The sequence below is a fragment of the Muntiacus reevesi genome, chromosome 18 (assembly GCF_963930625.1).
Source record: "Muntiacus reevesi chromosome 18, mMunRee1.1, whole genome shotgun sequence".
NCBI lineage: Eukaryota > Metazoa > Chordata > Mammalia > Artiodactyla > Cervidae > Muntiacus > Muntiacus reevesi.
The window spans coordinates 11,754,191-11,779,172 of NC_089266.1; the positions used below are offsets into that span (position 1 = coordinate 11,754,191).

At 49.3% G+C, this 24,982-nt stretch overlaps 1 protein-coding gene across 1 annotated transcript in view; it reads right to left on the reverse strand.

Annotated features, from left to right (window-relative positions):
* Nucleotides 1-486: 486 nt before the first annotated feature.
* Nucleotides 487-24,982, reverse strand: part of NPLOC4 (NPL4 homolog, ubiquitin recognition factor) — a 52,671-nt gene continuing 28,175 nt past the window's right edge. The window contains exons 12-17 of the mRNA XM_065909015.1: nucleotides 21,498-21,658; nucleotides 11,374-11,445; nucleotides 8,587-8,682; nucleotides 7,333-7,449; nucleotides 5,866-5,968; nucleotides 487-2,436 (exon numbers count right to left, since the gene is read on the reverse strand). Of these exons, the coding sequence (XP_065765087.1) occupies nucleotides 2,279-2,436; nucleotides 5,866-5,968; nucleotides 7,333-7,449; nucleotides 8,587-8,682; nucleotides 11,374-11,445; nucleotides 21,498-21,658 (707 nt within the window). The 3' untranslated portion in view covers nucleotides 487-2,278. The remainder of the gene's footprint in view (nucleotides 2,437-5,865; nucleotides 5,969-7,332; nucleotides 7,450-8,586; nucleotides 8,683-11,373; nucleotides 11,446-21,497; nucleotides 21,659-24,982) is intronic.

The following is a 24,982-nucleotide window of genomic DNA, read 5'->3' on the forward strand; positions in this document are numbered from 1 at the left end:
ATCCTTCATACTCTAAACACATCAGCAGAGGACAGTGACGTGTGGAGAGGAACAGTTATCAAGTCACCCGACAAGGTAGGCAGGTCAAGGATCAGGGCAGGGAGAGGCCTCAGGGCCCAGGAAGGACAAATGGGGCGCTGGCAGTCACTTCAGGTGCTTTTATTGGTTCACTTGCAGGGCTGGAATCCAGGCAACGCTACTGCAAACCCCAAGTGGGAGCACGGGGAGCAGACTGGTCAGTGGAGGTTGGGCACCTAGTCACCCTTCGCTGAGTTATGGTGCCTGGTGGCATGAGAGGGTGTGTCCACATGAGGGCAGGTAGGATGCAGGTGGGGCTGGGGGCCCCCTCCCTGTGTAAAAGGAGGATGGCTAAGCTGCCTGGGCCTGAGTCTGCTGGCAGGGTGCCCCCGCTCCTTTATGTTGACCGCTGACTGTCTTTGGACAATAAAGTGCATTACTGAACAGAGTGACTCAAAACCAGATGCAGAGAAATCACAATACTTTTTCTTTAGCTAAAAGACAGAAGGAAATGAACTATGCAGATGCCAGAACTTCAGGGTGAGCAGGATATTGGTTGAAGAGAAGGTAAAGACCAGAACAAGTGGAGGAGGAACGGCGGGGGCCGCGAGGTCTGAGGTCAGTGCACTTCTGCTCCCCCTGCAGACTCACGTCTGATCAAAGGAGCAGGCGACTTAGGCCAGAACGCACGCCCAGCTTTCTGGCAGGCGGCCACAGATGAGCTGGGGAAACGGGGCTCTGAGCCTCGTGCCCCCTAGAATAGGCCCAACCCACTGGCCACTTGAGTGTCCTATGCCAGGTCAACCTGGAGGTGCCAGGCACACCCCTGCCACAAGTGAACACAACACCCGAGTGTGCTCTGTTCACAGGCCAAGGGCGAGGGAGGGTCACATAGATTTGCGTCCTGCCCTAGGACAGAGACATGAAGTCCTCAAGCAGCCTGTGTCTGGGTCCACCTCTCCTGGGGATGGGTGCAGTGCAGCTCAAGAGATATGGGTTTTTTTTTAAGGCAAAGAGGCATCAGGATGTCACAGCTCCTGGGGAAGGGCCAGACTGGAACCCAGCCGTAAAAGAAATGCAGGACCCTAGAGCACGTGCAAGGTCTGACCAAAACCTTTGTCCTGGGATGGCCTGGACCCACACCTCAGCACAGTACCTACTTTCCCACGACCCAGCAGCAGCTCCACAGCCCTCTACAACCAGGTTCCCTACTCCCTGACCTGGCTTGTAATGTGGCCATGTCAGAGGCCAGGGTCTAGGCAGGACAACAGGAAGGAATGGTGTGGGGACAAAAGGGACCAGAGCTTCCGGCCCTGCCTGGGGTCACCCAGCTCACCCCACGCAGGCCTGGTCAAGTGTTGGCTGCCCGGGGGGTTGCCTGCTCAGTGGGGGACACCACCAGGCTCCTGCTCGGTCCTGGGTCTGCAGCTGTGCCAGCCGTGTGGCCTGGCAGGAAAGTCTCAGGCACTGAGGTTCATTTGTGAGGAGACCCGACCGTGGGTCCCCTGTCCACTCACCCAGGCTGCACACACCTCCAGGGACTCATTAAAGGAGGGATGAAGGTGGAAACTAGTCTCTCTCACTCCCCTTTTATGCAGTTTTTATCTTAAAAAAAAAAATAAATAAGTCTTCTGGGCAGGAATTACTGATTAACTGTTATTACAACCAAAGCAGACTTTAAAACCCCCCATGGACACTGGCTGGGAGCAGGAAAGGGCGGGCAGCAGATTCACCTGCAGACCAGGCGGACGGGAGGCCATGAGCCCGTGGCCACGCATTCCCACTGCATGATGGCTACCAGAAGGGGAAGAGGTGGCCCTCACAGGCAGGGTCTACCCCAGAGCATCAGGGTACAGAGGTCACCAAGAGCTCCCGACCAAAAACATGGGAGGAGCAGGAACAAAAAGCATCCAAGGAAGGAAAAAAGAAAGCTGGATGGTGGCAGCGAGCCCTCCCACCCCCTCGATTCCAGGTGATGATTCAGAGGCACCTAGTCCTTCTACCACAGTGGGGGCTGCTGCGGGGCGGCCGGGTGAGGCCACACCGTGCCTCCACCAGGAGACTGGTTTTAGCCAGTAGAGCACCAGTCTGGCTCCCTCTCTCCAGGGAAGCCTGGTGCTGAGAAACTTCCTGGGTCAGAGACCCCAGGGCAGCTGCCCCCGCCTTGCCTTCAGGGCTGCTGAGGTGGGGCACGGTCACAAGAATCTCGGCTTCCGAGAGGGCTGGGGTGGGCCCATTCCGCCAGCAGGGCCCAGGAGCCCTAGGTCCTGGGGAGGCTGCACATTTCGCAGTGGCCGGTGCCTGGCTGGTTCATGAAGGTGCAGTGCTGACAGGCCCACATGGCGGACGAGGCGGCGTGTGTGGAGCCCCCGACGGCTCCGTACTCTTGGAGGCCCGGAAGCTGCACACCAACTGTGCCTATGGGGTAGGAAGAGAAGCAGTATTCATCCATTCTGCACAGGAAAGCTGTCCCACCCCGTCTGAGAGTTCTGCACAGCTGCTTATCAGGACAGGAGTGGACTCAAAAAGCAACTTCCATGGGTGTGGACGAATGTGGCTTGAGAGCACTCACCCTGGGTCCCCTGTTCTCACACACAGAACCCTGCTAGGGAAAGCTGCTGTCTGCTGAGCAGAAAGCTGCCGGCGGTGGCCACTCACGCACCTGCCCACTGCCCCCGCCCAGCTGCTATGTCAGTGGCTCCTTCCTTTTCACTGCTGAGCAGCAGTACGTCATATGAAGAGCATCTCTGGTTATCTGTCTCCCTCCTGATGCACACTTGGGTCATTGCCAGTTTTAAGCTATTGTGAACAAAGCTGCTACGAATATTCTTAACACAGACCTTAGTGCGGATCTGTGTTTGCCTGTCTCTTGGGTAGTAGTGGGCTGGCTGGGTCACCCTCACCAGGGCGTGGGAGAGTTCCAGCTGCTCTGGGAGTGTGTGAGCATGCCATGCAGCCAGTGTCTGCATCTCAGTCACTCTCACAGCATGTGATGGTAGCTTATTTATTTATTCTAATGGTAGCTTATTTAATTTCCACTTTTCTGATGACTGATGGTGACCTTACTGAAGCTCTTTATGTGGAACATCTTCTATAGTTTATCTTCTCCTAGTCTGTGCCTTGCCTTTTCAAGTTTTTGACAACATTTCTTGATGAGCCCAAGTGTTTCATTCTGATAAAGTCCACCTGACCAATCTTTCAGTCAGTGTTTTTCTCTGTCCTACCTTCAAGGTCCTGAACATATTCAACTTTTTCTTTTAACATATATCTTTATAGTTGTAGATCTTACCATTAGGTCTATCAGCCTGTGATAGACCTAATGTCCCAGCCTGTGTTGACTTTTTCTTTTCCTTTCTTCTTAATCTTTAGCTTCTCCTGTTGCGTACACAGGCTCAGTAGACTCGCCAGATCTGTGACTGTGGCTGTGACCTGTGACTCGCCAGATCTGGAGCTCATGGGCTTCAGTATTTGTGGCACACAGGCTGTTGCTCCACAGCATGTGCAATCTTCCTACACCAGGGATTGAACCCTGTGTCCCCTGCACTGGCAGGCAGATTCTTAGCCACTGTACCACCAGGGAAGTCCTGTGCTGATTTTTATATACGGGGTGTACTGTGGAAGTCCCAAGTTCATTTTACCCACACAGATACCCATTTGCTTCGACCTGTTTTCCTAAAAAGGGTATATCTCCTCAGGTAATCGTTCAGGTGCCTTGTTATCACCCAATTCTCAACTCTCCATCTGGCCCATCAGCCTATTTATTTTCATGCCAAGAGCACCCTGTTTTAATCATGGCAGCCTTACTATTGAAAACAGGCAGTCCATGTCCTCCAGCTTCATTTTTTGTTTTTAATATTATTTGACTGCAGCAGGTCTTAGTTGTGGCACATGGGCCTTTGATTTTCACTGCAGCATACAGACTCTTTAGTTGCAGCATGCTAACTCTTAGCTGCAGCACGTGAGTTCCAGTTCTCTGACCACAGATTGAACTTGGACCCTCTGCCCTGGGAATGCAGAGTCTTAGCCACTGGACCACGAAGAAGTCTTCATTCTTCTTTTTTCATGATTGTTTTCTAGGCCCTCTGCAACCCCAGATAAATTTTAGAACTTTCCCCCCCTCCCTTCCCTTGCAAAATAAATATGTCTATGGGGAATGATGATTGAGATTATACCAATTAATTTTGGGAAAAATGACATCTTAGAAATATCTTGCCTTCCAGTCCAGAGCAATGGTATTTCTTTACCATCTATCTGGCTCTTCTTCTGGCACCGATACTCTTACATGGTATCGGTGCACTGCGTCACGAGATCTCTCATGTTCTGTGACTCTGCATCTGCAAAGGGTACTCCACTGCTAACTTATGTTACCAACCCCTGTGCAGCGAGCAGAGTTCTCTGAGTAGCGTATCTGTTGACAGCATGTGACAACCACACTGCACATCTCAGCAAAGTGCAGGTGCGTTCCCAGCGGAGGCTCCAGGCAGTGGGTCCAGACCGTGTCACCCTGCTGGTGTGAGACTGACGCTTGGCATAGGCTTGGGTTTCTTCCCACCCTAAGTATGAGGTGTGGAGCCAATGGGACCCAGCTCCTATGGGGTCACTAGCTTTTCATTAGTTTCTAGTGAGAATGGCAAGGCGTACCACATGCTCAGACTGAATCCTTTCCTGATCTAGTTTTCTTTTCTCCCAGCTGGGCCAGTGCTTATCTAGGGAAAAAAACCTCCTGGTCAAGACACCCTCCTTTCCCAGCTTTCCCATGTGCTCTTTCTAGAGCTCTCTTTTTAGAGAGAGAGCTCCAAACCACTAAAGCTGCTGGAGTCAATGTTTCTGTGTGAGGCATCTGAAGAATAACACCAGGGGCTGGGAGAGCCTAGTACGTAGAAGAGCTGGACCAGGAGCTGAGACCCTGGCCAGCACCTCATACTGTCCACCCAAGGACATGAAGCCATGGGCTTCGCTATAGGAATTTGGTGAAACAATGGGTCCCCTGTTTCAGAACATGAGGACAAGAGGTAAATGGCATGTCCAGCCCTTTTACGGTTTGGCTGTCAGGATCATATAAAAAGAAAACTTAAACAGAAGAGCAACACGATGAATAAATACCAAGGCTCCTCAGCCCCTGAACTTCCAGGTACTCAGTGTAGAGAAAGTAAGAACCCCACTGGGCTCCCTGTGGCTTGGGTTCCACTGAGGGTTTCCTAATTCAGGTTCAAGCATCTGCCCTCCAGATCGAGAAACTGTTTAAACACTTTTTTATATGTACTTTCATGTGTGTTTTCAGGGGGCACTGCAGTTTTTCTCAAAGCCACAGGGAAAAGGGCCGCCAGGGTCACCACCCTCTCAAGCTCTTGGCGAGGGTGCTGGGAGTATGGGGGGCAGCTCCCAAGGCTGATGAATGGAGGCTCTCACTCTGGAGACACAAGATCCCCTAATTCTATTCTTTCTTTTCCTCCTTCTCCACCAAGAATACTCTGAGGATTGATGGGGTAAGGGGAAAAGAAAACCCCAAGGAGCCCAAAAGCTCTCTGTACTCAGCACGTAGGTGAGTGTGAAATTCCTGTTCACCTAAAACAATGACTTTCAAACTACTCCTAAGATGCTTAAAGAATCATGTACAAAAATCCATGGAACTATGTACCCAAGATGTATGGCCTTTACACATATGTTACAGTGATTAAAAACAGCTGTGGACCCCAGCAAAGTTCTGTCTGTGCTTGTTCCACTGCCCATGATGCCATCAGGATACATCTGGGGTCAGGTTGCCAGGGCCCAGGAAGAAGTACTGAGGCCTGAAGGGCAGGAGCCCGAGCCCTGGTCATGGGGGCTGCAGGAGGGGAGGACACTTACTGCAGAGCTGCTCGATGGTGGCCCACTGCTCAGACTTCTTCCAGGTCTGGGCAAGCTCCTCATTTCTGGTCCTCACAGCCTCCAGCAACAAGCTGATGCTGTCCTGCAAGAAGCCAGAAAGGAAGGTTCCAACTCGCTTCGCTGACAGTGGACAGACTTGCTCACAAGTTTTTCCTCCCCAATATCAACACACTGAAGGAGGAATTTCGAAAATCTCCCAGGCTGTCACTATGAAATGCAAAACATCACACACTTAATCTATAAAGAGAAATGCTAAATTGAGCTAAAACGTAAATTCTTCCCAGAGAGCCCCAAGGTGACCACTGTGCTGCTCTCTCTCCTGAACTGACCGCTCCACCCCCTAGGTAGTCACAGCTCACAGCCCTTCTCCTGAGGGCCTAGGCAGACGGGCAGGAGCCCCGTGGCCATGAGGCCCACCCTCATTCCTCTCGCCTCCCTCAGTCCTCTGTCCTCATCACGTCTATATCTCAGTGTGCTTTGCAACCTAGAACTCCAGGGTAAAAGTGCAGAGAACTAAATAGCTTTTATAATTAGAAACTTACAAAGTCTTCCAGGGCCTCTCAGGCAGTACCTTCAGAAAATGCTTCCTAACAGGTGACTGCAACAACAATACACAGTTTCCAGTGAGAAGGCCCTAAGCTTTCACCATCTTCCCAACCAGACAGGCAGCAGCTGACCCTGGGACTGGAGCTACAACTCTCTGGGCTAAACAGAGAAGGCAAACCTAGTGTGAAGCCTCAGGATGCCCAGTGTCAAGTATCCAAGTGAGTAGTTTGGACAAAAACAAACACAAGATCAACCCAGCAGGACACAAAATAGCTACAGAAAAACAGCGGAAGGAAGGGGCTTCGCCCTTCTACTACGTCTCCTTGTAGAAATGTTTCCTTGGGTCTCAGGCAGAAAAAGGGCCAAAGTAAAAGGACAGCCACGATATAACCCATGCAAGAGGCTTCCTGACTGGACCCGCTGCTCCTGTGATGCTCAGAAAGAAGCTGCCATCTGTAACACTTCACCCTCATCTCCCCACAAAGCATGTCTTAAAAATGCCAACTGTGCAGCTGTGTGCCCGGGGCCTGGATGCTGGCCAACCTTCTGGGCCAAGGCGATAAACCAGAGCTGATTCGGGAGAAGGGGAGATCAGGAAGAAGCAGAGGCTGGGATTCTCAAACTGTTCCAACAGGAATTTTTAAATTGTTGATCTCTAATGCTCCCCCTAGAAGGACACAGAGTTAAGTGGCCTCTGCATCCCATATGATTTGTCCTCCGTCATGGAGGACAGACACTTTCAAACAAGCTAGTCTAACGCAAACTCTAAAACTGAGAAAGTCACCTATCGAGGCCCTCATGCAAGGCTGCTGCCCACAGGACAGGTTAAGGGGGCCTCAGCTGCTCCCGTGCTGCCCAGAGTGCTCCAGTCTGAGGACAGGAAGCCCACCTGGCTCGTACCTGCAGAGGCATGACGTCGTTGGTGACCAGGAACAGCAGGAGGTGGAAATCCGAGATAGTGTCCAGGAACACAGATGAGGTGTTCTGGGACAGGTAAGTGGCCAGGCTGTGGAAATCCTAGAGGGCCAGGTATGGAGGGGTGGAGACAGACACAAGCATCCATTGGTCCCAGGTCAGAGTAGGAGGAGAGCCACTGTCCTACAAAAATGGGACTGAGCACATTGAGCGCTGAGGGATGGCCCACCCCCTCTCCTTCTAGAACCATTTACTGGGAGCCAGGGATAGAGGAACACGCAGCTGCAGAGGAAAACTTCCAGGAAAATGCTCTTAGTACATCTGACTTACGGGAAGGTTTTAGCAACATGTCTGTGAAACTGACCCAGCTGCGAGACACATTCAAACTCACCTCTGGGGAGGAGTGGAAGTGGGAAGGGCCACCGTGGGGCTGCGAGAAGCCCCGTCTGTCCGGGTGCATTGTTGACCGGGCAGCAGAGTAGTGAGGAGCAGGAATTGGGGCAGAGGGATGGGGGGATTATATGACACTAACACTTTCAACAGGACTGAAGCAGGAGATTCAAGGGTGCTACCCCAGTCAGTGGCTCTGTTCCTCCACCAGCAGGTCAGGTGGGCAGTGAGGAAACCAAAGTATCAGAGAAGCCCTGGACACTATAGTCACTGCTTCAGAAGAAACTCTCAATGCAGACATTCTTTAACCAGGCCCCTTTCTGCAGTGACTGTGATCAACTTGGGATGGGTGTTCACAGGCCACTGACGTGAGGATAAGGCAGTCAGAGCAGTTCTGATGGGTCTGATGTGCAGGTGAGAGCCAAGGTGCCCAGGCCACATGAGGCCCCATGGCTCGGATGGGGCCAGAGAAACATGGCAGGGTGACGAGGTAGGGGGCAGAGCACACAGCAAAGCAAGACACCGCCACAAAAGACGGCGCTTACCAACAATCAATAACCTTGCTGGGAGAGGACATGAAGTGACCGATAAAACAGGCCCCCTGAGAATGGTCCTTCTGGCAAATCCATAGGCCTGAGGACTTAGAGGGATTTGCCTCTATGCTCATCCACTGCCCTTGCCCTAGAGAGGGCTCATGCAATCAGCAGTATCTTAGAAAAAAGCCTAACCAGGCTTTGTCACAAGAACAAATGAGAGTCAGAAACCTTGGTAATTTCTGGAAAAACAAGTGACGCTAGATAAACAAGCAGCAGTGACTTTAAATTATGTTTCTAAAGACAAGGAGCTTACCTGGGTCTCACCCAATACATCCCGGTTTTCAATAGGAAATGGATTTTGTGAAATAGAAAAAGTGTAAACTGGATCCTTGGGGAAAGTTGTTGTGATCTAATGAACAAAAACACAAACCCATGATAAATTAATTGTGTCATAAACAGGGATGTGGGCCCTGAGCACACCAATCCTTGGAGTCCTGAGCTGCTCACAGCAGCAAAGTCCTAACTGTTCTACCCTGAAGGGAACGCTTAGCTCTTAGGACAGCCCCTAAATGAAAATTCTGAAACTGTGACTCTCAGAGGCAAAGAATCATTTTTCATAGCTGGTGAGACTGTGGTACCTGTGGGCAGTTTCCTAACTCCATCTCCACTGGGATGGCCCCTCAGCTGCTCTCCCACTGCTGAGGGGGTTAGAGGGTGGGCCACGGCAGAGAGCAGAGGCGTGAGTGCCATCTCAGGAGCCAATTCTGTTCCCACCACCATGTCTGGAGGGCAAGTGCAGAATCAGTTCCTGACGGTTTTGAAAGCCACCGTGCCCTCCAGCGAGCTGGCTGAGGCCCCTTCCAATTCCCAGGCACCACTCCATGGAGCCAGGGCATGACCAGGCAGGAAGAGAAGCAAGGCCGGGGAGATGCAGGGCATGGCTCTCCCCTGAAGATGGCTGGAGTCAGGAGCTCGTGTCCAAGGAGGAGCCGAAGCCCTGCAGTGCCTCAAATGTGCTTCAGAAGCGACAGAGGGCATTTAAAATTCAAAATCAATAGTAGCTACAGGGACAGTGGCAAACGTGCAAAAATCAATACAAATACAGTTTCTCATTCCTCCTGGCGGGTGACCCTCCCCACAAACGCACCCACGTGTGCACCACCATCAGCCATCTTTTGGTTGACGCAGCTCTTCCTCTGCAGTATGACACTGGCAGCAGCAGATTACACCTCGTCCAGATTTAGCACAGCTATTCTGGTTCCTTTGGGACTATTTCTAAAGAATGAAAATGTGGCTCTGGCCTGTTTTCTGCATCAGTGAAGGCAGCGAGCTGTGCCAGGCTGGCTGGCTCAGAACCCGCTGTGCCTGTGCCAGCGCTGTGACAGTGAGCTGAGCCGTCAGCAGCTCCTTCACTCAAGCCCTGCTGGCCTTTTATGGATGACACCACGTGGCCTCAGGGCATAGGGTGTGAACACAGCACAGTGCCAAGTCCTCCTGTGAGGCCTCGCTCGGTTCATCTGAGAGATATGGAGACCGGAGAGCCTATGCCTCCTAAGGCTACATGAGGATCAAGTGTGCCCAGACATGTGGAGCCCACAGAACAGGCAGCACACATGGGGCTCAGTCTCAGCTGCTGTCATGATTCTAGAGATGGCGGAGGGGCCACCTCACTGCAGAGACAAGGCCTGTGGCGGGCTCACACCCCTCCCTTTGGAAGGCAGATAAAGGAGTGGACTGGCAACAACAGAAGACCCACTAGTAAGTAAATGTGGAATTAAGGGAAGTATTTGCTAGACCTGTAACTGCCCCTTGGAGAACTTCAGAGCCAAGTTCACACAGCAGTTTGACTATCCCAGAAGCCCAGAGGAGAGGATGCAGGGTGTCAAGCACTTAATTTTGTGCTCAAACCCTCTCCCCACCCAGCCTGCCTGGCTCACACCCCCACATGCAGAGCACCTCCACAGAAGGCCCGAACGGCCACCTGGTCACGAGGCTTATTTAAAGTCGTTGAATGTGCTGATCAGGTGGGGGTCTGGGCCTGGATGGGGAGTGAGCACACCTGTCTGGGCACCTGCTCCAACCTCCCTCCACAGAAGAGAGCACTTGAGTATAACAGGGTGGAATGCTTCCTCATCAACCAAATGCTACTGCAACAGCACTAAGGCAAGAGCTTAGCTCCTTCGTGAAAGGAAACGGGTGGGGAGGCCACTGGGAAAGAAGACCTCAGGAAGCTGGCTTTAAATCACGTAGACTCCTCCTAAGTGTATGCTCCATCAATCTGTTTTCATCTTAATTACACCCTAGGTAGTCTAAAAAGCAGATGCCTTTATGGCCTAGGTAATAAATATGTTCTCGGGAGCTGTCAGTTGGAATGGAGCGTTGGCGGGCTCGGCTCACAGGGACCCGCTGCTCCAAATGCAATGATACTTTACAGCCTGAATCACATGCCTGTCCTAGTCCAAATGTGGCCTGAATTCATCCTGGCAGGCAGCAGTTAGGAAACGAGCCACCTCCCGTACCCTGTGGACAGAGCGCTGACTGCAGCAAATGCATCAGGCTCTGGTCCTGCAGCACGCGCTGCCCTCGGCATACGACCACATCTCCGTGAGCGGAGCATGCCTCCGGAAAGGAGCCGAGGCTTGGGGAAGGTGTGCCAGTAGCAGGTGCCTTCTTGGCTCCTCGAGTGCCCTCCCAGAGACCATGCTGTCCCTTCACTCAAGGGCAGAGTCATGGCTGTATGCCTTAAGGACTGACTTGCAGCAGCCCACCATGAGCCTTGCTGTGGCAGCCACTGTGGCCAGGGCAGAACCTGCACACAGAGCCAGGGAGAGGCTCACTGACCTCTGGGGCTGCTTGGCCTCGTCAGTGGTCCTCTGCTGCACTGTAGGTTGGGAGAAATTAACCCCTTAAGTTGTTTTAAAGGAAATAAAAAATGAAAAGCCCTTAAGGTTTCTAGCTTTTCAGGGATGCCAGGGGCTCAGTGACTCAAACATCTCTGGGTGGCTATCCTGTGCAGGCAGAGGGGCAGGTGTTCAAGCGGCGCCCTCTCAAGGCCTCCCCCAGCCGTCCTGACCTCCGTGGGGAGATGACACACACTTACGTCTATGATCAGATACTCCACAGGCAGGGGGCGGGCCAGCTGGGTGATCTCATTGCCAAACTTGTCTATGTCCTGAAACAGGAGACAAAGGTCCAGGGTGTGAGTGCTAACCTGTGATGGGTTCTCCGTCCACATGCTTGTCTCACTCCTTAAATTACTACAATTCCTGTTGAAGTGTGTGAAAAGCAGAGAGGAAAATGTGCACATTTTTGCAATGACTCCACCTTCCACCATTTCTTGGAGGCCACGACCCAAGAAAGTAGACTTGCTCTTGGCCACAGGGGTCTCCGCCCCCCAGCCTGCTGCTGAAGCTCTGGGAGACAGACCCCAGCTCCCTTGAGGACAGGTTCCTGGAAACAATCCCCCTCAGGCCGCATCTGTGCCCCCTCCTTCTCTATAAGCTCTCCCAGTCTCACACCTGAATGCAAACTCTTAACAACCTTCCTCATACCTTTGAAAACCCAACTTCATGGAAACTTACTCCTTACACATTAACAAAATAAACACACACACACACACACACACACACACAAAGTACACATACTACTATGCAAACATGAAAACCCCACCACCAATCTGTCAAAGTCTAAACTTGTTTTGCTTTGTCAGATGCACGGAACATAAAGTTTAATTATGGGGAAAAATGGCCAGCATATGTTCATTAATCATAAAATGACAATTAGATCTGATTTATGTCAAACATGCTGAGTTCAAACAGAGCTCTCGAAATAAATTTCATAAGAACTAACGCTTTTCATTAAACATTCTGCGAGAGGATCATATTTTCTATCTAACTCATCACTTAACATTATATAAATCATTCATTGAGTCATATATAAATTATACATCCATAATTTCCAATTATGGAACCTTATATAAAAGTTTATGTTTATTAAGGCTCTCAGACCTTAATGGATGCCAAGCAGACCTCCCTGGGGCACGCAGGTGATGCAGTGCCACCCCGGCACATCACACCTTTTGGGGATGTCAGAGGCCCATGCCGTCTTTTGAGACAACGTTCACAGGCGTTAAACCAAGTCTGTTATCCTAACGAGAAGTCTAGAGGCTCCAAGCGGCCCTGCTCCGTTTTTTTTTTTCCCAGATATTAAACTCTTTGGTCCACAGCACATCTCAGATTACCCACACCTTCCCTACCTTTTCTCGGTTCGCAACCCAGAGAGCTGCTAGCAAGCATGTGCCCCTCTGCCCTTCCAGAAAATGGTTCAAATACATCTAAGCAAATACAACTAGCCAGCCACACAGGGAGTAAGAGCACCAGCAGAGGACAGGTTCCTGGAAACAATGCCCATTCTGTCTGTCTGCCCTCCTTGGAGGCTGGAATCCTGTCCCTTCCACCTGGGCAAGAGTCCTTGGTCATTCCGCATGCTCATTGCTGCAGCATATAGAGTGGGCCTGGCTTTCTGTGGCTCTACCAGCTTTGACACTGGCAGCCCAAGATATGAGGCTTGCTGAATGGGTCCTGGGCCCCAAAAGTGGTAGTTTTTCAATGGAGGAAACATGGTAGGAGGCGGGAATCAAACTCAATCAAACTACATCACCATTTCCAAAAATACATGCTTGCCCCTACAAGAAACAACCTCCAACAACTCACACATAATTAGCCCGTCTGGAATTCATCTTCAAATCTAATTAAGCTCTAATATGCAGAGACATTTTCACAGCACCTGTTCGCTTTAATCTTCCCCTCTAGGGATGTTTCTTGTTAAATGCTCCCCCCCCCTTTTTTTGTGTCATGCTATTCTCTTTCAAATTTAACTACCCCACTGTACCCTTCTGCTCCCCAAGAAAATAAAGGTGCTACATCCCCATCTCTTCCCTGGAGGAAAAGCAGGTACCTTCTATCTCTCCCCCATGCTTTCACTCAAATGTTTTTGCCAGCCAAGCCCTAGCCCCACACACCATTTTAAAAGGCAATTACTTTTTATGGGCGTTAGCAAATGTCAGGCAGAATACACTAGGAGAAAGACATCTTAATTCTAAGTTTGGCAGCCACCAAAGTGTCAGCAGTTTTATCTCCACCTGGAGCAAGACACTGGGAGAGTCAGAAATCGAGGTCCCTGACGCCTCGCTACCTGCCATCGGTCATGTCTAGAAACGTCAACGAGAAATCCAGGGATCTCTGTCTTTGTTAGCTCAGAGGCAAGCAGGCTTTGTGCCAGGACAACAGCAAAGTTCACTGACTGGGTGGCACCAGCTTGCTTTGGAAAAGGTGAATGAAATGCTTAATGTATTGCTTTTCTCCTTAAAGAACTGGCAAGAAGACAATAAGTGAAACTAGCAGCTTGATCTGAGACTTCACAGGATAATGTAAGAAAAAACAACATTCTCAAGACAAAGTCTCTTAAAGAATCAACATTTAGGAAACAGTCCAGTTGATAAGCACCTAAAGAGCACTTGTTAGAAGCAGAAGACCAGCAGAGCCTGGTCCAGGCTTGACAGTGTGTGCATGCACCCAGTGGGCCTCAGAGCACGCGGAGGGCACAAAGGGGTATGAGGACGAGCTGCTTTGCCCGAGAGCTAATAGCCAGGAGGGGCAGAGGGCAGCTGGGACAGCAGCTGTGTCCACTTCAGACTCCAGATCTCAGGACCAGGACTCACGGGTTCTGCTCCTCCGCAGCCTTGCCACCAAGGGTGTGCATGTCCAGCTCCATTTCCACCCTCGTGGGGATCTGACCACAGACTTGTCATCTCTAGCTCAACGGAAAGAATGAAAGCCAAGCTCAGAGGTCTCAAGAGACCACAAAATCCTCTCCCTAGACTGGGATGTTATACTCTTTGTTGCTGTTCAGTTTCTTCTCTTGCTGGCAACTTCTTGGTTCCTTGATACATTTTCCTGATTAATGCTGGAGGCAAACAATCTCCTGTGATGAAAACATTCGTTTAGAATTTCCTGGTAGTCCAGTTGTTAGGACTTGGTGCTTTCACTGCCAGGACTCAGATTCAATCCCTAGTTGGGGAACTAAGATCCTGCAAGCCAAGTGGCACAGCAAAAATTTTTAAATTTAAAAATAATTTAAAAATTTAAATTAAAAAAAAAATTAAAAGTAAATAGGCAAAAAATAAAACATTTGCTTAAAAAAGTTGAATAGTGCAGAGTCTTACCCTAACAAATATAAAACTGCATTATGAAACTAAAATAAATAGATAATGGATGAACATTACAAATCTGAATGCAAAATTAAATCAAAGAGCACTAAAAGAAAATATAAGTAAATAGATAGCTTTAAGTAAAGAATTATTTTCTAAGTATGATGATAAAAGCAGGAATTACAATGAATAAAGATTAAGGTATCTCTGAATCAGAAAATGTTAGAACTTCCTTTGTATGTAAAGTTAAAGAAATGATATATATGACAAAGGGTTTACGTATAAAGACCCCTCATAAACAAATGCAAAAATGATGAATCGCCTTAGAAATATCTCAGGGCACAGAGAAGCAATTCACACAGAAAACAGCAATGCACACAAGAGACCTGGGACAGAGTGAGTGCAGGGCATGGAGTCCCAAAAGCAGGGCCCAGGCAGGCGAGCGGACGAGCACAGGGCTGGTCCGCAGCACAGCCTGCTGCAGCCTTCTCAAGGCAACTTTGGGAGACCACATGAAACCCCTGAAATATAGGTTAACCTTTGACAAAACAACGCTGGTGGTTTGCTCGGAATGTCCCAAGTAACTCAGCACACACATGGAGTGAGCTCTGGGATGAGTCACAAAGCATGGCTAGTCACTGCCAGATGCTAGGACAAACCCATGTTGGGCTGAGGACAGGTGGGTAAATGATGGGTGGGACAGAGAGGACTCCACAGGCCCCCAGAGGGCGCCGGTCCCCTCCACAGCCACTACACCCCATCCACCTGTGTGCTCGCTTCTCCCCACCGCAGCCACCTGTCAGCTCTTGCAGATCGTCATCACTGAGGCCACAGCTCCCTCATGCCGGGAGAACCCACCTTGCCACCCTCCTGCCTGGGCAGCCACCTAAGAGCAGCATTCCCTGGGGTCTCTAAGACCCTCCTTGTCCAGTGAACAGTCCACCTTCTCTCTTCTACTTCCAGGGCTTTAATCTGGGGTGTCTCAGCAGATAACCCTGAAGAGGCACTCTTGGTTGGCACCTCTTGCCTTCCTTCCTGTCCCACTGCATCCAACTTCCAAACACAGGCACTGGCACCCCCTCCCACAGCCTCCTCTCAGCACTACTCATCAAGGTTTACAGCTCCAGCACCTACCACTCACCCAAACCAGAGACCCACTTCCTTCCTGGCCTCCCTGTGCAAGGCCCACAGGGCTCTCATCTCCAGAACACCCTTGCCATCCCCAAAGGTCAAGTCACCTGGACTGCAGCACCAGCATTCTCCCCCCTGGGCCCCGGACTCTGAACCCAGAATGAATCCCCCACACCAGGTGCTCCCTCCCCACAGCCTGGCCTTCAGCTCTTCCTGCCACACCTCACACTGCAGGCCCGCCTCACGTCTCTCTCCAGCTGCCCCTCCTGGATCAGCCACTGATCAGCATCTGACACTCAGGTTGCTACAGTGGCCTCCTGCCTCCAGATCCCTCTTCTTGCCACACCCAGCAAGAATGTTCCAGAACCACCTTCCATTTTTCTTTCTGTGGCTTCTCACTGCCCACCACCCATCATATGCACACCCCAGCTAGACTGAACCTGGGTCCCCTGGATGCACCATGCCCTATGGACGCGTGGCCCCCAAATGGGTTTCCTCCCCACCTGGCTAACTTCCTTGCCACACCAGACACCTCAACAGCCATCAACACACCGCCCAGGAAGAAAGGACGAGTGTGACCTGCTCACCACTACAGCCCCAGGACCTAGCGAGGCACCCGGCACGCTAGCCATGACTGGACTGAAATGCAGAGGCTACAGTTCCATGGGCGAGGCCTTGTCAACGTCCACACATCCGCATGAGCCTGGGGGTGCTGGAAGGAGAGTGAACGCAGGTGCTGGGGTGTCGAGTTTCTTATTAACCTGTAAAGTCTAATTTTCTTAACAAACACATGTTTGAGTTCACGTTAATAACATGCTCTGTGAGAGAACATTTAGAAGGCTTGCACCCCTGAGGCACACACAACCTCCACCTCAACATCCTGCTGCCCACCCCTGAGCATCCCCTCGCCAGCTGCTGAGCTCCTCTATGTGCATCTCTCCCCACCCTGACAGGGGGTGCACCCCGGCCATTCTTCACTGGTGCCACAGAGCTTTCCAGGACAAACAGATCAGAGCTGCAGACAAAGGTGGACCCTCAAGCTTTCCAGCCCTGTCCTCTGTGTGAAAGCACATACAAACGTGTGTACATACATGCACCAACATCTACAGGAATCGGGATTTTTACTATACATACAGATACATCTTATTTTTTAAATATATTTATTTACTGAGCCGTACCAGGTCTTAGTTGTGGCATGTGGGATCTAGTTCCCTGACCAGGGATCGAACCCAGGCCCACTGCATTGAGAGCACAGAGTCTTAGCTGCTGGACCACCAGAGAAGTCCCATACAGATACATTTTAAATTTTACATCATGAGTTTTATCGCATATCTTTTTTTTATCATATATCTTCACATAATTTTCAAACACACATTTTTAGTGACCAGAGAATATCCCACCATATAGATGTATTATAATTTAATGTTCCCATTACTAAACTTTTAGATTGCTTTAAGTTTTTGTTACCACAGATAACACTATGATGAACAGCCTTAGACAAACACGGGTATGTGTCCTGTTTACAAGGTATATTTTAAATCAACCCCAAAGCCCACAGGAGGACTAAAAGGATTACTTAAATGTTTGCTTTCATAGGCCTCTTTGCTCAAACTGATATTTTCCTGAAATGTATGAGAAATGAGTGTCTCAACTCCTACAGGGCTATAAACAATTCTGAGAAACCCTTCTAGCCTGCTCTCACTAACGGGCAAGTAAGCAATCTAAGAAAACAGCAGCATGATTAAGGAAATAATATGTTCCGTGACAAAAGGGAGCTCTCTTCTTAAGGGGAGGAAAACTTACAACAAGACATGGAAATAAAAAGCAAATCTCCACCATGATAAAGGGTCCAAAGAAACAAAACACAAAAAAGCCCCACAGCAAACTCACAGTTAATGATGAAATCCTGAAAACACATCTTTTACGATTAAAAACCAGACAAAAGCACTGGTTACTCAACACTTCCAGAAGCCCTAGCCAGCACGAGGAGCCAAAACGAAGGGAAGAATCATCACTCCTGCATAATGTAGAGAATCCAGAACACATGTACAAATTAGAGGAACAAGTAACAGAGAGCTGAACTGCCAAGCCAGTGCTTACTGCAGTATGCAGAAACTATAAAGTACCTAGGAACAATCTAACGAACAATGGACAGAACCTACAAGGAAAAAAATCCAAACTTTCTGAGAGATGTCAAAGGTATCGTTCGTGTGTGTCTGTGTGTGTGTGTGTCTGTGTGTGTGTCTGTGTGTGTGTCAGAGAGAGAGAGAGAGAGAGAGAGAGAATCACATCTGGGTGAGACCTGCAGGCTGGTCCTGAATTCTAAAGAAGGGGAGGGTTGGGAACAGTCCAGGCTCAGGGAGATAAGCAGAGTAGGGCCGCAACAGATCGGGGAAGAGTGACGTTACAGTGACTTGGACAGCACAGTACTGGTGCTGGCTGAGCAACACCAGTCAGGGGACAGAAGGGAGGACAGAGGTGAGGCCACAATCACCGGGACGACTGGTAATGGAGAAGCACTACAGATCAGCAGGGAAAGACAGTTTTCCCAATAAATGGTGTTCAGACAGAATATGGCTACAATAATTTAAGAAGAAAACTGGGCCCCTACCTTGGAACACACATTTGAAGCAATCTTGGTGGACTTAAAACTCAAAACCACCAGCCTTAGAGAAGACAAGATAACAGATTTTATTTATGATTCAAAATGCCAAACCATAGAAAGCTGACCACACAGAAATGTAAGCTTTCTGCTTCAATGACACCACGGGAGAGAAGAGGTGGAGATGTCACACTCCTGACATGGTCAGAGGCAGGGAGAAAAAGAATGAACCACCCAGCGAGGAACAGGAAACAGATACAACCAGCACATCACAGGAGACAAGAGGGAGCCAACAAATGAAGAAAAAGGAGCCTGGCCTCACTTATGATCAGGATGGCACATTTACAGCTCAAGAAAACGCCCCATGGATGTCTGAATGGTGAGCAGGACTTGGGCCCGAAGCTGAGAACGGTGCTTCGCGTGGCATTCTGCTCACAGTGGACTCGTGCCAAGGCAACACAATGGCCACACACAGGTAAGTCTCAGGATGCTCCAGAGTAAGGGAACAAGGCCTAGCTCGGAGGACACAAGAACACAGTTTTGGGTCTACTGTGTGCAGCAACATGTAAAACTCAAAATACCTGGTTTAGGAAAACATACATAGGAGGTAAAACTAGAAGAAAAGCAAGGAAGTCATACTGCACTCCTTCTGGAAGCAGAAAGGAAGACCCAGCAACTTCAGAGGCCATAGGAATGTTCTGGTTCTTAATTCTGGGGATTGGTATTTCTGCTTTTTTTTATTCCCTAAACATGTTTTATAAATAATCTTTCATATCTACTCAGTATTTAATTTCTAAAATTCTAGGGAAAAAAAAAAAAGATGGTAGCCTGATGACCTTGGAGCAATGTGTCCACACACACTGAGCGCGCCGGGCTTCACAGGTCTTTGCAGCTAATAGGGAACAGCTTTCCATGAGGACACCAGACCCCATCACTGCCCCCAGACCGGCAAGCTGTCCCCAAAAGGCTTATTAGGACTGCAACTAGTAGGACCACCAGGTCTTAGGGTCTAAAAGTGAGTCATTCTGCATTCCGAAACGCGCCATACAGACACATATCTTATAAGACAGGAACTTTTGGGGAGAAGATCAAACTTTCACAGTGGTTCCCAGCATGGTGTGATTTTGATGTGTGAATATTTAATAATGGTTTAAAGGTATTTATTCAGAGTACCTGATGCACACAGAATTTGTGTACGGGCAAAATCTGGGTTATCAAGCCAGAAATTGTTACTGAACACCACAGGAGAGAAGAGACAACAGAACTCTTAAGACTCTTGGAAATGTTTCCTTTCAAGAATGATACGGAGAACCCTTTCCCAGAGCTCCTTACTGTCCCACAAATCTGACAGGATGCCTGAGCGAGCTATATCACAAGCCAGCTTCACTGTGTCTCTCCACTGCCACCAGGCGAAAAGAGCAGATACAGCATTGAGGCCTTCCTGCTCCGTGAGTGTTTCTTGACAGGCTGCTACAGAGCAAAGACAGGTTGCTTGCTACCATACTGACCCGGCCTTTCTGGCACAGTGATGGTCCCTGCCCCCACTACCCTCAGACCATGCAGAAGCTCAGATTCAGAAGTAGAAGACAGACCTTCATTCCAAAGAGCTGAGGAGGAGACCAGCAGCAGGGACAAGACCCTCAGGCCCTCGCACTTTTCCTTTGCACATCACCCACTGCCACAGATGCCCACAGCAGGAAAGATCCAGTTTCAGACAGTCTCAGCCCCGCTTCCAATCCCTGAGGAGGTGAAGTCTTTGTCACAATCACGTAGTGTCTAGCCTTCAAGTTACCACCAGGATGAGGCCCTGGAGCCCCTCAGCTCTGGGCGCTTTCCTGGGTGTCTGACATGTCCCACAGGTAGTAGGGTGTGTCCTTAACACGAATGCTATTCAGCAATGAAAAGAATGAAGCACTGCAGACTGCAGGCATGGATGAACCATGAGATACTGTAAGTGGTGAAAAGTCAAGTCACAAAAGACCACACACTGTAGGATTCCATCAAGAAAACCAGAGAAAGCAAATCAATGGTTGTCAGGAGTTGGGAGGACTGGTGTGTAATTGCTAAACGATGCAGGGCTTCTTTTTTGGGGACAAAACTATTCTAAAATTAGATAGTGGTGATGGCTATGCAACCCTGCAAATATCCTAAGAGCCCCTGAGATGGGCACTTCAAATCAGTGAAGTGTGTGATGTGCAAACTGTATCTCAATAAAGCTATTTAAAAATACAGCCTTGTTGAACAATAAGAACAACAAAACAATGACTAGACACTGTTTAGTGTCTAGTCATTGCACACAGATACAAAAAAGAAAGCTGAAAGAATCAAATCAGTTTAAAGAAACTGGATCATCACTCTTTATGGGCTTTCATTGCTTGCCTTTTTTTGGTTCCAGGTCCCTCTGCCAGCAAGTCTTTGTGGCCTAAGTACAGTGAGACCATAAGCAGAACTGTGAATCTAGATTTCGTCACACAGTGAAAACATCCTTCAGCAACGGAGATGAAGTACTTCTCAGACATACGAAAGCAGCCTGCACCACAAGAAATAAAGGCTCCTCCAGGAAGAGCAACGGCAGATGGAAACCGGAGTCTGCCCAGGACGGGGAACAGGCAGGGTGCCAGACTGTGACCAGGAACAGCTCCCACGAGGAGGATGGGAACCAGGTCACTAGCCCCCAGGGAAGCACCCAACGCTGACTCTCCAAACCAGATCACAGCTTGCTTTCTTTTCTGGGAGGGGGGAGGGGTGTGGCACGCCATATAGCACACAGGACCTCAGTTCCCGGACCAGGATGGAACCCGTGTCCCCTGTAGTGGAGACCAGAGTCTTAATTACTGGACCGCCAGGGAAGTCTCCACAGTTTTCAATAAAAGTCATTTTTATAGCTTTCACAGGAAATAGATTTAGAAATGGATGACTGGGTCTCCTCAGGAGAGCCTCACTTCTGCAGGCAGCTCCAACCTTCACTCCTGCTGAGGCCCACAGGCACCAATTCCCCTTTTCAGAAACTGAAATAGTCTGTACTGCAATGGTCTCACTTGCTATGCACCCCAACCCCAGTGCGCATCATCCCCACTTTTGCTTATAAGCCCTAACACCACACAAGCCTGCATAGTTAACAAAAGCCCTGGAAATGCTACAGATCCCTTATCCACAAGCTGGCCTCTAGATGACCATGGTGGACCCATGGCCAGAATGCACCAAACTTAGTAACATCCAGGACAGGTCAGCGTCTGCACTGCTCTCCATCCACCTCTCTCTTCTGGCACCATCGCGTTTTTACCTTATAAAACACATCGGGCACATACTGCTCGCTGCTGGACTCCTTGGCGTAGCCGAGCTCGGGGGCATCCTTGCAAGGCAGCAGGCACTCATCGCGGACCAGCGCCATGCACTGATTGGACACCTGGTACCCTTCAAAGTGGACCTGGTTGTCGGGGCCACCTGCAAGAGAAAGACCTTCAGTGAGAAGCCACGGGAGGATGTTCAAAACAAGTGTCATTCTTCATCTCAGATCTGCAGAGCCAACTCCCGTGTATGTGTCTTCGCTAGAATCAAAAACGTTCAACTGCAGCTTCACGAGAGCTGTGGGCACAAAGCCTTGGACACAGGCTGTGGAAATGCCACTGCATCTCCTCAAACAGGCCCACCAGCGACATGCTCTCTCAGAACTGGAGGCAAAACTGTTAAACCTTTTCTAACACCCATCCAAAAGCACGCTTGGGCTCCTGGATTTTAGTAACACAGGGATGTGAATAACAGAGTCCCATGTTTCAGCAAATTTCATTCTTGAGTGAATGCAGAGAGATGGATGGGAGTGAACGGGAGAAGACAACACAATGCTAGTTACCTGCACAGTGCAGAGGGGAGCCCTGACCTCAGACACCTGGACAGCCGGCCTATCTGGGAGGCAGCCGGGGATCCTGCCACAGCACTTAGGAGGCCACGCTCCCTGCACCGAGCCCTGCCCTGCACTCCAACCTTTCTCAGGTCCTACTCCATAGAAACCTGCAGCAGGGTTACAGTTTGAGATGAGGGTAAAACCCACGGAGGTCAGGTAGGACCAACCATTCTGCCATCTTCCTCCCCTCCAGAATCAGGGTCACACTTTGTGGCAACTGCGATAGTTTTGGAGAATTTTTAAAAAAAAGCTCTTAACATCTCTAACTTAGTTTCCTTTATAAAAGCAGAGTAAGGTACCGATCAAGGAACAGGTGTTTTATGTGTCTGGCTTACAAACATTTACCAGAAGGCAGACATGATGGCCAAGCAATCAAATACGTAAAGGATGGGGCACAGCCAGCCTCCAAGGGACAAGCAGGGACTTGTTTCGACTTGACTGCACACCAGAGGCCAACAGCAGCTGGTTTCCAAATGCTGCATCACAATGGGCTCCAAAGGCCGGTGGACATCCAAGTCTAACATCTCCTCTCTGACCCTTGACTCTCACAGTTGGGGCGGGGGGGGCAGGCCTGGGCAATGACAGCTAACTAACGTCAAGGCAACAAACACAAGGCACATGACCCTCCAGTGCAATCCAGGGAATGAATGTCACAGCCCCATGAGTGAACTCTGACACTTTGGATAACCACTGTCCATCGCCACCACCCAGGAAAGGGAGAGAAATTATGCATCTGAGCATCTCACAGCACTACCAAGGACAACTCAGCCCAGATCTGAAAGGACTCTAACTGAAGATTTTATTATAAGTGATTTATTACCTTACAGTTTTAAAACCTGTCAGTCAAGTGCCTATTTCAGAAGCAAAAATTCCACGGACAATCTGTAATTTCCAAATTCTCAACAACAGGTATGACTCAATAACTGAAAGTACAGGCAGCTCCTGAGTTGCAAACTATTTATAATTCTAAACATGTACCAGTTCTTTGGGCTCATCAAATAATTCCCCATAGAAACAGTAATTAAAGGGGTTAGGTTACCATGGGAGCCTATGGAAGCCTAAAACAACAGTGCTCATGAGGAGCAGTTCTGAAAATCTGTGGAGGTGATTTTTGTTTTTCTTAACGAAGTGGGGCAGGGTGGGGCGGGAGCTGCCAGTTTTAGCAGGCTAAAGTCAAAGGTGCCGGACGTCCTGCTGTGTTCAGGGGAGTCCCTCACGACAAAGAACCGCTCTACATCACACCTGGCCTTGAAATGTCCTGTGCACACTCCTGTAGGCAAAACCTGTATTTGTGGGGACCTGGGATTAGAATCAATTGCATTTTATACACAACCACAGAAATAAATGCTCATAGATTTAACAGCGTATCATCTATGAATAGGATACCATATAAGTTGAGGAAGGGCCCTGCCTGGCTCAGAGTTCTATGGAGGGTTGCTGGCTGAATGTCTAGGAACTATGTCACTGATGCCTGCACAGGGCCTGCCCACAAGGCTGGCAGCCCTCCACAGTGCTGTCCTCAGCAAGTATCAGTCCCCAAGCACTTGTTGGCTCATGGAGTGTATTGTGTTATTACATGTTCCTTCACTGTTATTTTTCCTTAATGTTACAGTCATCGTACGACTCTGCTTTCTTTATAGAATCAGGTGTGTAGGCTGGTATATTATCTATGAACTTTACTTTCTGGATAGTAAAGACGTGTCATAAATGTACTAAAGAGCAGGTATCAGGTCTGATAGGTTTGAGAACCACCAGCCTAAATGCCTAGACCCAGAATCTCAGCCTAAATGAAGTGAGTGGGGGTTTATGTGATGTAGGGAGTAGAAAGAGAGCACTTTCCTCCCCTGTGTCAAACAGAAAACTGGCTTGGCAAAATTCTGATCATGTACAACCTGTCTCTTCTCTGTTCCCCGCTTGGCTCCTGCTGCCCTGAGTGTTCTCATCACAATAGGTTCCCTGCCCCATGAGGCCCTGGTAGAAGGACTCTGTGCTATAGACTTAGTGCTTTCACTAATCCCTGTCCAAACTCCCATCTTAAGCACTTGACCCCATTAATTCACGTTAACATGTGAACAATGCTACCATAGCTTCTTGTGCCCCAAAATACATTCATTTCAAAGAGAAGGTGCCTGTCACTCTAAATGGATCTCACATCAAATGGATCTTGAAAATCCAGACAGCATGAAAGATGTTTTCCTTCATGGTTCCCATGGCAGTGGTAACAGGCTCAACTGGGATTAATAGGGGATATAGTTACTTATGGAAAAGGAAATGGCAACCCACTCAATACAAGTATTCTTGCCTGGAAAATTCCATGGATAGAGGAGCCTGGCAGGCTACAGTCCATGGGGTCATAAAGAGTTGGACATTACTGAGCACATATTTACTTACACGCTTTAGGATATTTGTAAACTGGGTTTTTGAACTAGAAGAAGTGTGGTAGCATGAGCGAACCGGATTGTCACCTCTGTGATGGAAGAACTCAAGGCTTCACAGGATCAAGGTTAGTGTTTAATAAACTGACCAGAGAGACTGTTTTTATGAGTTGGTTCTCCAAGTTTCAAACTCCTACTGCTTTTGAACCATATGGTCTTACACTTGGCGTTTCCCTAGGACAGCATCTCAAGTAGATTATAGAGGATTCGGTGGCACTTTTTATAGGCCATAATCTTATCACTATGTATTCATGACCTATGGGCTTCCCTTGTGGCTCAGCTGGTAAAGAATCTGCCTGCAATGCAGGAGACCTGGATTCGATCCCTGGGTTGGGAAGATCCCCTAGACAAGAAAAGGCTACCCACTCCAGTATTCTGGCCTAGAGAACTCCATGGACTAGAGTTGCACACGACTGAGCGACTTTGACATTC